Source organism: Podarcis filfolensis, assembly GCF_964270895.1.
Source record: "Podarcis filfolensis genome assembly, chromosome: 11".
In the NCBI taxonomy this organism is placed as follows: Eukaryota; Metazoa; Chordata; class Lepidosauria; order Squamata; family Lacertidae; genus Podarcis; species Podarcis filfolensis.
Window position 1 is genome coordinate 18,267,333 of NC_139613.1, and position 12,785 is coordinate 18,280,117.

The window sequence follows — 12,785 nt, forward strand, 5'->3', positions numbered from 1 at the left end:
TGTACAGAAGGTTTGACAAAGTCCCTTTTAAATATGCCCTTGTTTGGAGTAAGATTGTTTACTTTTCAGAGATACAGAGGGACATTCGATTCTTCAGCAATCACGTCCAATCAAAAGAAAAATTAAACATTTACTAGCTGGTTGTTTATGGCACTTACTTCATCCTGAACTCAGTAGCTGGGGAAGCAACTTCGAACAATTTTTTTTGTAGCTTAGAGCGAAGCTTTTGGGGCCGAAAGGGAAGGTGAGGAGGGAATCCCCAGCAGTGCAGGGTACTCAGGAAACATGCTTCAAAAAGAGAACCTTGTGATTCCCACAGCAATATGGATGTCTAAGCCAAATATTAATTGTTGCACCACCAGCTGTGTTGCAAGCCTTTACGCCAAGTTTGAGGCAGCAGCGAGAACCTAGCTGAGAGCCGTATTTTCAATAGCGGCATACTGCTGTTGTCAGTTAAGCCTGCATCCTGTGGACTGCATCCAATGTTCTTTGGACCCCAATAGCGGGGTAGTAGAGCTAAAAATAATGCCAATATGTTTCACATCTGGCAACTAATTCGCTCCTTTGGTTTCAGATAGCACATGGGGAGAGAAATCTAAAAAGCCCAGGACACAAATTTTCACAGCCCTCTAGCAGCTATGGTGACTCATTTACCAGAAGTAGTGTATTTAGTGTTAACTGTAGAAGTGTATATTCAATTCTGACCAAACTAGGCCTCCTATGTATATTTTGCTCTAGGAGGCTTAGCTCACTATCCCATCCATTCTTTAGCAACAGAGAGATGCAAGGAGCTTCCCCCATGAACGGCAGTGGCTGATGTAGGTGCACTCCCACCCCAACTGGGCAGGTGGCTAGTGGGGAGCACATACCAGCCAAATGTCATGGAAAAAACAGGGCATCCCCTTTTTCTCACAAGATCACAAAGGCCATTTTTGGTGCCACACTCTTGCCCAAGAAAGTGCTTTTGGGGGGAGTGAGATCGCGGCGCAGGTCACGTGACTCACCCGGGAGCGCATCCCAGAAGATGCATGTCCCAAAGTGGGACGGCCATTTTGTGTTGTGGCATTTCACTATGGCAGCCATTTTATGACTGGCACCCACAATTTTTCAGAGTTCCAAATGTGCCCTGGTCCCAAAAAGTTGGCTTATGATTTGACACCCTGTACCCACTTAAGTTGCATACCAGCGCACTGAGGGAAGCAGTACTCTATCAATGTGGGTGTACATTCTAGGTGATTCAAGGACCCAGGGCTTTTATAAGCTTCTAGTTACAAATGCTTTTACACACCTGCTCAATGACTTAGACTCAGGTTACCCAAGTAAAATTACTATCATATGAAAGCAAAGTGCCCTGCTTCTGGAAAACCACGTTAAAAGTTTTCACCAAACTCCTAGAGGAAAAGGCCGCTTTTGAAATGAAGTTACATTTAATTGTCAGAGTATTTGACTAGTTTTTACAATGTAACACAATCCAAAAATTCCTACATTTCCAGTCAGAGACAAATACATATAAATTGATAGCTTTGTTTTGCATTACAGGAAAAGTGCAGTAGAATATGTACAGAGCAGATTGCATAACTCACTGGCAGAACAGGTCACTACAGACAAAGTGTTTACTAGAAAGCAGATCTCCCATTATGCATTTACCTAGCCATTTAAACATGGATACCATTTTCAAGTTTGCGCTGATAAACGCTGTAAAGGAGACACACACAATGCTCTTGCATCAGTTCTGCTCAGTTTGTTATTAAGCCCCTTGTTTTAATGTATTATCACTCTGCATAGAATTCTAGCTATACTATACCTTGATTGCCATGATTGCAATTTTTGCTTGCTCCAAGTACAGTTGCTTTTCAATTTTTACAAGTGATAGTACATTCACAGGACCCACCCCCTTCTTTAAAGGACACCCATCTATTTCTGCATCCATCCTTTTTCAACCCTGGTTTGAAGAATCTTGCTAGAGGGTTAATGGTCAACACACTAGATGCATTTAAAAAAAAATCACTTCCAAGGTGTTGCTTGTGTGTCTCTCGGCTATGACCACAGCCAGCCTGCATGGACATTAAGAGTCAGTCATTACACTTTTGGAACCTCCCCATTTCAAGTCAAAGATGGTTTTGAATGATCTTCATAACAATTCAAACATGCTTTCACTTTGACATTGCTGGAGGCGTGTGAAAATGAGTTCTGTCCGGTTTTAAAGCTTGCAGTTAAGGCTGGGAGACGTACAAGAGACCATTTTATGTTCTAGGTGACTCAGTGCTGCGAATTCATATCCCGGTTCTTTCCCCTTGTGTGGAGGTGAATACTAGTCTGTGCAGTTTCTCATCCTAGAAGGAAGTTCAGTAAAAGCCCCATTTACAGCCAAGGTTCATCCAAGCCTTGACAAAATGTGAAGTTGGCTGAAGGCCTAGGAGACACCACAGTGTTCAGTTAGTTAAATCCACTTGGGCTGAAGTTCGCCACCCAATTCCAGTTTGGTCTCTGGCAGATTTCTTCCTCGGCTTTCGATGGCTACAATCCAAGGACTCATTGCACCGTACTGCAATCCAAAAGTGGATGGCGAATGAGGCAGATAATGCATGCAGAGTGAAGACAGTAACAGGGGAGGGTATCCAGTTATTCATCACATCCTTGCACCATGGGCAGTCCAGTTATTCCTCTGCTGGTTTGCACTCATTCCTGGGTCAAGAGAACAAGAGGGAGATGGTTAGCACTACTGGGCTGAGTCACACGAAACTTGCTCTCTTGGGGTTTGCTGTGTGGAACTACTGAAAAGTAATGGGTTAAGAATGGGATGTACAAACGGGAGTAGATATAGCAGCAGCAGCATGCAAAAAGTCAATCTTTACCATCACTTTTTTTGGGACTATGTGGCTCAGAATGTGGTAGTCCTGTAAATGGCTGGTATGAAGATAGCACTGAATGTTGTTGTAACTGTACCTGGTATGTAGGTAGCTACTTTAGCAGCTGGACTGGTGACTGGGCGTGGTTGCCGAGACCATATAACACCGGTCCTGAAAGACCTACATTGGCTCCCAGTATGTTTCCGAGCACAATTCAAAGTGTTGGTGCTGACCTTTAAAGCCCTAAACGGCCTCAGCCCAGTATACCTGAAGGAGCATCTCCACCCCCATCATTCAGCTTCGAGGGCCTTCTGGCGGTTCCCTCACTGCGAGAAGTGAGGTTACAGGGAACCAGGCAGAGGGCCTTCTCGGTAGTGGCGCCCACCCTGTGGAACGTCCTCCCACCAGATGTCAAGGAAAGAAACAACTATCTGACTTTTAGAAGACATCTGAAGGCAGCCCTGTTTAGGGAAGTTTGATGTTTTATCATGTTTTTAATATTCTGTTCCCTAGAGTGGCTGGGGAAACCCAGCCAGATGGGCAGGGCATAAATAAATTTATTATTATTTATTTTTTATTATTATTATTATTATTATTATTATTATTATTATTATTATTATTAATCCATTGGTCCAGATAGTGCAGTATATTCTACACAGTCTGGCAGCTGCCCTCTAGGTTTCCAGGAAGGAATCTTTTCCAGGCCTACATAAAGATGCTGGGGACTGAACCAAAGACCATTCACATGTGAACCAGATCTTTTGAGCTAATAGCCATCTCCTTACTTAGCACCATATCTATACTGAGCAACATTAAGGGCCAAAACTGGTGTCCATCCTGCTCTGGGCAAGGTTTACTTCTCACCAAAGCAGTATGCATATTTTGTTCTGGGTGCTTCTTGATCCTTTACCAGCTTGCCTGCTACCACCATTTGTGGATGTAACCTAAACCATAGCTCCATGCTCCGATGACCTCACAGCTGGTTTTCTATCATGCTTTGGGACTGCCCATTAGTGCAGGACTCAACCACTAGAATGTCCATTGGTACAGCCAGAGTTGTGAATTTGGTAGCCTATTCACATCTGTGTGCAATGTAAGGAGCTCACAGTCCCAACTTTTATAAAGCCCTAAATGACACAACACCAATTGTGGTGGTTTGAATCCTGGTCTCCCAGATCCTAGCTCAAGACTCTTAACCACTAACCCACATTGACTCTCCACACAGTTGCCTCTTTTACCTCCTAGCATGGCCCCCGTTTTGCCTTTTTGTAGATTGTGTCAGGTTCAGGATCAACAGCCACCCCTCTAAGAGACACTTACCTATCAAGCTTACGCAAACGGGTTTCCAAAAGGATCGCCAAATGGAGCAGAAGCCAGCTGGTGTGGCACGGCAGTCTAGAAAGGAGGAGACTGCTTTATTTATGCACAATTGGGAAGTCTTTTTGCAGGCAAGTTGCAAATACTTGAATACCCTATGCTTGCCAGTTGTGTCGAGTTGGCAAATATCTTGTTTGATCTGCAGGATCTAAGCTTCTCACATCCAGCAAGGTTGCAGCAGCTTGCTCAGAGGCAGTTCATGCTTCTTAAGTGAGAGTTGAGGTTGGGACATCAACCCCCATCACCAGCTGCAATATCTAGAGTACAGATCTCTTGCAGGTGACGGGCGATGCAAGCAACAGTTCCGTTCAAGGCACCTTCAGAAACTGGGTGTTGGGTATTGTTTTATTGTCTGTCTGTGTGTGTGTGTGTGTGTGTGTGTGTGTGTGTGTACACACACACACACACAGAGAGAGAGAGAGAGAGAGAGAGAGAGCCCACACCCTCCAAGGTGAAGGGCCTGTTGGGTATTGTGTTATTGTGTGTGTGTGTGTGTGTACAGAAAGAGAGAGATAGGGGAGGTGGAGGAGGAAAAAGAATGCACAGTGCTTCCAATATGACACCATATACTATGGTGGTTTGGTCTTACAACAAAGTGTTGCTCATGCCACTGAATTATGCAAACATACAACCCCTGCCAATTATGTTGGTCAAGGATCAGTGCAGTCTGCTGGCTGTTGGCTAACAAGCACATTGCTTGAGTATGCCTTCCATTCTAACCACGGGTCGAAGGGTGCTTGATTATTCTTACATCTATCCTCTTTAAAAAAATAAAAATGCATGGAGCCTTCAATGAATAAGCCATAGCGGTTGGTGTTAACACACTCTTATCTGTACAGACTGCCAGCTTTAAGCTACACTATAAACACCTTTGATCATGCTGTCATGGTCGAATAGCAAGGGCCAAGACAGATAATTTTACAGTTATCCTGCCACCTGCACTTGGGTTAGCTGGGGACAATGCCAGCTTTTGTTAGAAGGCAGTAGGACCCCAGGGGTGCTTCAACTCTGGAGAAAGAAGTGGTCCATAATTTACAGCCAACAGAAGTACAGCCATGGATAGATAGAAGTGGAGTTTGCTCCGCCACTTACCGAGTTTAGCGATGGAACAGCGAAAGGGTCTGTCTTGAAAGGGTTTTCAAATAGGTCTTCAGCAGGCTTGGCAGTTGGCACAGCGTTTGGCCTGAGAACAGGATTTGGTGGCACTGCAATGCAGAACAGACTTATTTTTAAACCACCAGACACTGTAAGCCACCCATTTCACATAACACAGCAAACACAGCCACACTTGGCACCAAGTGCTGTGTTTTTCTGCTGAGGGCACACATTGCAGGTGTATCAGTGTGCATCACCATTTAGTTTACACAGCCAATATGGCACCTGGGGGGGACGGACTGTGCCCACAGAGGCCTTCTCTGGGGCCCATGAAGTCCTCTTACCATCATCACCCTGAAATTAGTCACTGAAGCAAGCTTTCTACTTCAGTTGTGGTGTAGCATGGCACCCACAATTGTTCCTCCAGTTTTCAAACATGCCCACAAGCCTAAAAAGAAGATGCTAACCATCTGCCCATCCCAGGTTAAAGCACACATCCACCTGCACCAGAGACTACTTAAAAATATGCATCATGTCCACTAAAATACAGTGGAACCTTGGTTTTTGAGCACCTCAGAAGCCAAACGTTTGGGAAGCCGAATGCCGAAAATCCAGAAGTAAATGCTTCTGTTTTCGAACATGCCTTGGAAGCCAAACAGCTTCCGCTGCATGTTTTTCAATTTTCTCAATGGAAATTCCCAACAGCCCTTTGCGCCTCGGTTGTCAGACGGTTCAGAAGTAGAACGGTCTTCGGGAACGGATTACGTTCGACAACCGAGGTTCCACTGTATGCGTATTCTGTGAGGGGAGGAGAAAGGTCACTTCTTTAAGGTTCCCTCAAGGAATATAGCAGATTTACCACCAGTTTTTGTAGCCAGCCAGCTAGCTTCAAAGTCATCGTGGTCAGCCAACTCTTGAGGAACCCCCACTTTGTTACTGAAATAACTGGCAAAGGCTCCAGAAGCTTCCGACAGACCTTGTTGTTGCTGCTGTTCTGCCCTCCTCGCAGGCACGGCGGGCAGTTTCGCCAGCTGGAAGTCTTTGAACATGGCTTTTACATCCTTTATTTCCTTATCACCGAGTGGATCCAAAGCAGTGAAGGCGTCGCTTTCCTTCTTGGGCAACTCCTTCTGAGGTGCAGTTCTGGGAGGCAACTGAGGAGGGCTTCTAGTAGGCAACAGAGACGGGCCCTGGGATGCGAGCGGAGGTGGGAATATGGCGGGCTGGAAAGGGTTGCCAGTGCTGGAGGGCTGGACCCACACATTAGGAGGAGGACCCCGTACAGGTTGACCCCAGAGATCGGGAGCTGGAGCCTGGATCGGGGCTCCCAAGGACAATGGTGGCTGACTCCAGCTGGGAGCTTGTGGAGCAGCGTCAAAGCCAAGAGGCTGAGGGAAGCTTGCTGGCTGAACACCCAGAACAGATCCAGGAAAGGCTGAAGAAGGCTGGTTGAAGATTGCAGGTTGGGGACCCCAGGCTGGTGTTGGAGAAGCAGTTGTGGGAAGGCCACCTGGGGAGAAAAAGCCCACACATCGATTAAGTTATGCTGCTCTCTCATCAGGCAACTCCACAAACACCTTAGTTGAAAAAAAAAAAAAGTACGTTTCCGAGCACAATTCAAAGTGTTGGTGCTGACCTTTAAATCCCTAAACAGCCTCGGCCCAGTATACCTGAAGGAGCATCTCCATCCCCATCGTTCAGCCCAGACACTGAGGTCCAGCTCTGAGGGCCTTCTGTTGGTTCTCTACCTGAGAGAATTGAGGTTAAAGGGAACCAGGCAGAGGGCCTTCTCGCAGTGGCGTAGCGTGGGTTGTCAGCACCTGGGGCAAGGCAAGTAATTTGCGCCCCCTACCCCCTGGATTTGCGCCCCCTAACCCTAACCCCCAGATGTTGCGCCCGGTGCGACCGGCCCCCCTGCACCCCCACGCTACGCCACTGCCTTCTCAGTGGTGGTGCCTAACCTGTGGAAGGCCCTCCCATCAGATGTCAAGGAAATAAACAACTACATGACTTTTGTAAGACATCTGAAGGCAGCCCTGCTTTGTTGTTGGTTTAGCTGTGTCTGCCTCTTTGTGACCCCATGGACCAGAGCACGCCAGGCACTCCTGTCTTCCACTGCCTCCCGCAGCTTGGTCAAACTCATGTTCGTAGCTTCAAGAACACTATCCAAGCATCTTGTCCTCTGTCATCCCCTTCTCCTTGTGCCCTCCATCTTTCCCAACATCAGGGTCTTTTCCAGGGAGTCTTCTCTTCTCATGAGGTGGCCAAAGTATTGGAGCCTCAGCTTCAGGATCTGAAGCTTAGGGAAGTTTAAAATGTTTGATGTTTTATTGTGTTTTTAAAATTCTGTTTGGAGCCATCCAGAGTGTCTGGGATACCTGGCCAGATGGGCAGGGTATAAGTAATAAATTATTATTATTGAACATACGAGCACAAAGTTTATATCTATCTGTATTAAAGACACAAGAGCCCCGCTAGATCAGGGCATAGGCCTATCTAGGCCAGCATACTTCTCACAGTGGCCAATCAGATGGGAAACCTGCAAACCTGTTTGATGTATTACAGTATTTTAATATTTTTTTTGGAAGCCACCCAGAGTGGCTGGGGAAGCCCAGCCAGATGGGCGGGGTATAAATAAATTATTATTATTATTATTAGTGCCTGAGCAGCTACAGTGTTCTCCCCACTTGAAATTCCCAGAAAACTGTAGACATTAAATTGCTTTGCAATGAAGGTACACACAGATCCATCAACATGGCCTTCCAGATGTTGGGAGCACAACCCCACAACCCATAGGCCACACTGACTGGTGCTCATGGGACTTGTAGTCCGAGAACAGGATTCCCCATCCCTGCCTCAAGGAAAGAACAGACTTCACTAACCTAGTACAGGCATGGATGCTGCTACAGGAGCACTAGTGTTGAAGAGGTCTAGAGGATTGGTCTGTGCAGTTGTCAGAGTGCTTGTTGCAGGAGCAAAGATGCCTGAGCCAAACAGGTCACTACTGGCTGAACCCTGGAAATGTGTTGGTGGGGAAGACACATCAGGCATAATGGTTATATATGTACAGGAAGTTAAACATTGCCCAGATTGCTATTACAAGCACTACAACCCCACCAAACTGTCCTATAGGCTGAATGGCTGAAGAATCCTATAGCGTGCATCTAAGTTAAATCAATTATTATTAAAGGTGAGTGTGGGCTCCCATCTACAGCAGAGATGGAGAACTTGACGTTTTAGACTCCAGTACCCATCAGGCCCAGCCAGCATGGTCAACGGTCAGGGACAATGGGTTTTGTAGTCCAGCGACTTCTGGAGGGCAGCAAGTTACCCACCTTTGATCAACAATATTCTCTTGTCAATTCTGTATGGTAGCAACCAAGAAGGGCTGCAGCCAAATAGAGATATTTTATGCAAGGCTGATGCAATACCTTGACACCTTGTTACTGAACTACACCAATGATCTCCCCAAAACTACATTCAACACATGCATTAGGAGTTTAAGCGTCTTACTTACCAGAGCTACAGAGACATGGCAGCATTAGGAGGAGAGAGGAAAGTTAGGATTAGAAAGAATGATTGATGTACACAGAAAGCCAAGCCACAGAATTTAAGGTTTGCTATGGCTATGACCGACAGCTTATAAGAGGACCGAAGGCAAGCTAGTTCTCTGCCAGCAGAGGTTTTGTTGAGGAAGGGGGAGGGAAATCCCTTCACCTAGTCCAAGTAGGAAAACATGCATGTCACCACTCTGTGCATGCACCATTGTTCACCTTAACAGTCCTCCTTCCTCTTCCTGGCTTGGTGCTTTGGGGAGGTGGGCTAATCGTGATAGAGTCATGCGACATCAATTGGCCGTTGCTATCGGAGTCTAGCCGTAATCCATTTTGCACCGGTAATCCTTTGGAAGAGCTCTCCAGAAAGACATTTACTGGGGATGTGGCAGGGAAGCCGTTCTGTTCTCTCTCCGGCACCCCATTTGGAGTCCTCGCGGCTAGTTGGGCAGGCTTGCTCTCAAGCAGCCACTGGCTGGCCGGCATTTCCTGCTTGCCAGTTCGGTTGGAGATCTGGTCAAACTCTTGCCCAAAGTAGTCTACATCCCCATTCATACCACTGCTCCCCATGGGGCTAGTCACAACACTTCCCATCTTCTGGCTGGGAGGCTTCAGAGAAGAATCGATTGGGGGCTGCACCAATTGGTCGGGTTGCGTGAAAGGGTCATCCCTGAAAGGGTCGGGATTTGGGGTGGGGAAGAAGCTGAGATTTGCAGAGAAAGCATTGTCAGGCAAGAAAGGTGGCTGCAGCTTGGACAGTGGTAGGGGAGGCGCGATGTCATTCAAGAAAATATCCTCCTCTTTGAGAGAAGTCGGAGGGGCCTCAATTTCAGAATTTAAATCCACTAACAGGATCTCTTTATCCTCCTCCTATTAGGTTTGAGAGAGAAGACTGATTAGCAGAAGAGACACTGTAGACAATGTGCAAGAGAGTCTCATGTGCTTATTAAAAATCACAGAGCAAGCAGAATGGCAATGAACTCCAGCAATTCTTAAAATAAGAAACCTATGACCTACACACTCCCGTGCCCTCGCATTTGATAGGTAACCCTATAGTGAATTTTGTGCACTTATTGGACAATCAACCAGGAGATTTGAAGATCAGGAGCATCAATTTTGAAATTGTGGTAAAGGAAGAATGCTTACACAACGTTGAGTGGAGTCTGGTTCATTAGGGCAAATGGAAACCACTAACCTCAGTCTGCTCTTGGCCAACCCCCATGGGCCTACCTTTGTATTTAGGTTCACCCCAGGGGGTAGCCCCAGATATCAACTTCCTCCTCCTCATGGATAGGACCCCTAATGCCATGGTGGCCTGTCTGGAAAAACCGCAAGTACTTGCTCCCAAGAGCTGCAATCTTCCCAAAGGCATCAGACTAGGAAGCCTGAACATGGCGGAAATTGTGGTCACAGAAATCCAACCAGGATTCTCAGTGCTTCGTACTTCTAGTTTCCTTCTCAACCCTTGCTCGGAATATCATAGAGAAGCACATTGTACTTTTGCATATATTCCCTGTCCCAATGCATCCAGCTACATGTATGTAGGGATTTGAAAATACTGATTCACAGCTTTGATTCTGGTGGCAGTGTTCGAATCCCTGAATAGTGCATTTAGTATGGCTGAGCCAATCTCCATAGCATATTCTCTTCCACTAAGCTAAGGTAACATGTATGGTGCCCTCCAGATACTCCCCACCAGTTGCAGTGAGCATGGCCAATGGTCAGGGATGATGGGAGTTGAAGGGCACCATTTTAGCTACCCCTCTACTAAGCCAATGCCATCTTGCCAACATGGCAATTCCTAATAGGTACAAATGGCCAATGGGCCTAATTTCAAGCACCTTACTCTTGGGGGTGGGACTGTGTTCACATTTCTATATGGAAAAGTTCAATCATATGGGTAGGTAGTCAACTGCTCATCTGAAACCACCCCTAAGCATCCAAGACAGGCCAGTTCTTAGAAGATTCCTCCTACCATTAAGTCATTTAAAAAGCTAGCAACAGTACAAAGCCAATTCTACTCACTGAGGGGCTGTTCAGGTCAGGTGGAGTAGACATGTCTCCAAACAGATCCATCTGCTCCACACCCTTTAAGAACAAAATGGTCAGAAAATTAAAATCTATCATACACCTCAGCCTGCAAGGTCATTTGAGTCTAACCAAGAGCATGCTGGGAAGCCCAAGTCTCTCTGGTCTACTTCTCTGTAGTAGTTCAGTTTGCTCAGTCAATCAACTGGCTGCTCATCTGTGAAACCTCTCTTGAAACCTTGGGTGTGGTCTCAAAGCAGAAGAGGCCACTATTTTGTTGAAGTCAACCAGGACTGGTCAGTGCCTGGGGGGGGAGGGGCAGGCATGATACAGAAGAAAAAAGGAATCACATACCAGCTTTATCTTGTCGGCTCGTTCAGTAGCTGTTTCATCACTGCCATTCTGGAACAAAGGAGATGGGGGGGGGGGGAGAGAGAGAGAGAGAGAGAGAGAGAGAGAGAGAGAGAGAGAGAGAGAGAGTGTTTTGGTCTCAGATACTCAATAAGAATAAGCTTTCCCCATTTTCACACATTAAGCAGCAAATGTACTTAAAAGTCTAACAGGCAACTGCATTTGATTTTCAGGCCTAAAGACTTATTTGTTTATTACCTCAACAGGTTTATTGGCCTCTTCGTTCTGAAAAAAGAAGAAGACATCACGCCATCAACATTTATAGAAAGCTTTATATATTTGTCCATGTCTACTCTGATGGGCGGGACGCGGGTGGCGCTGTGGGTAAAACCTCAGTGCCTAGGACTTGCCGATCGTATGGTCGGCAGTTCAAATCCCCGCGGCAGGGTGAGCTCCCATCTTTTGGTCCCAGCTCCTGCCCACCTAGCAGTTCGAAAGTACCCCTAAGTGAAAGTAGATAAATAGGTACCGCTTTATAGCGGGAAGGTAAACAGCGTTTCCGTGTGCTGCGCTGGTGCTGGCTCGCCAGAGCAGCTTCGTCACTCTGGCCACGTGACCCGGAAGTGTCTCCGGACAGCGCTGGCTCCCGGCCTCTTAAGTGAGATGAGCGCACAACCCTAGAGTCGGACACGACTGGCCCGTACGGGCAGGGGTACCTTTACCTTTACCTTACTCTGATGGGCAGCAGTTGCCCAGACACTGTCCAAGGCCAATGTCTGCCCCATCACCTGCCACCTGAACTAGAGCATGCACAACCTATGGCTGGGATCTGCTTGGTGCAAGGTATGTTCTACAGCTCTGTCTGCATGGGAAGGAGCAGACTGAGGAACCTCCAAGCTTCCTAGTCTGTCCTTTAACCTGTGCTCAATCTCCTTCAGGCTAGACTGATACTTTTAGGGTTGCTGACCTTGTTTCCTACTTCCTTTTTTACACACTCACCCTGGATCTTATCTTCCAACCCAAATAGATGAATTCCTTTTCCTTTTTACCCCATTACCTTGTTGACTGATCTTTTGTACTTGAAGAGTGGACTTATCTGGGAGTAAGTAGTATTGCCAAGTTTAGACAGGCTCCTTCCAGCCGTGTCAGATTTATCTTAGATCAACTAAGTTCATGGTTCAGTCACTGCCACTTTAGATCAATAGCAGGTTTCATTTATCTTAGGTACGGCTACTGAGCAGCATAAAAATCTGAAAACTTAACAACAGGTAGCATTACCTTTCGCTTGTCACCCTCTTCTTTTTTCTTCATGTTATAGATTACTTGGAATAGATCCTTCAAATCTACTACTAGAGGTTCAGCCTAGAAGAGAGTAACAGGCAGTGAGTGAGTGAATGGACAGGACTTAGATTTCCACTTTGTGGCAGAATTCACAATTCAGCTCATTTCCAAATGGAGTGGAATAGAATTCAAGGAACAGAATTCAAGGCCTATACTAGTGGCATTTTCTCCCAGTGTTCCATTTCCCTGC

The 12,785-nt window shown here is 46.4% G+C and overlaps 1 protein-coding gene across 4 annotated transcripts in view; it reads right to left on the reverse strand.

Annotated features, from left to right (window-relative positions):
• Positions 1-1,408: 1,408 nt before the first annotated feature.
• Positions 1,409-12,785, reverse strand: part of DAB2 (DAB adaptor protein 2) — a 34,714-nt gene continuing 23,337 nt past the window's right edge. Inside the window, exons 6-15 of one of the 4 annotated variants that reach the window (XM_083577285.1) lie at positions 12,533-12,616; positions 11,513-11,539; positions 11,258-11,305; positions 10,901-10,963; positions 9,095-9,745; positions 8,204-8,336; positions 6,298-6,831; positions 5,319-5,431; positions 4,170-4,244; positions 1,409-2,685 (exon numbers count right to left, since the gene is read on the reverse strand). In XM_083577285.1, the coding sequence (XP_083433411.1) occupies positions 4,179-4,244; positions 5,319-5,431; positions 6,298-6,831; positions 8,204-8,336; positions 9,095-9,745; positions 10,901-10,963; positions 11,258-11,305; positions 11,513-11,539; positions 12,533-12,616 (1,719 nt within the window). In that variant the 3' untranslated portion in view covers positions 1,409-2,685; positions 4,170-4,178. Of the gene's footprint in view, positions 2,686-4,169; positions 4,245-5,318; positions 5,432-6,180; positions 6,832-8,203; positions 8,337-9,094; positions 9,746-10,900; positions 10,964-11,257; positions 11,306-11,512; positions 11,540-12,532; positions 12,617-12,785 lie in introns of all 4 variants that reach the window. The other 3 variants (XM_083577284.1, XM_083577287.1, XM_083577286.1) reach the window with 3 other exon arrangements.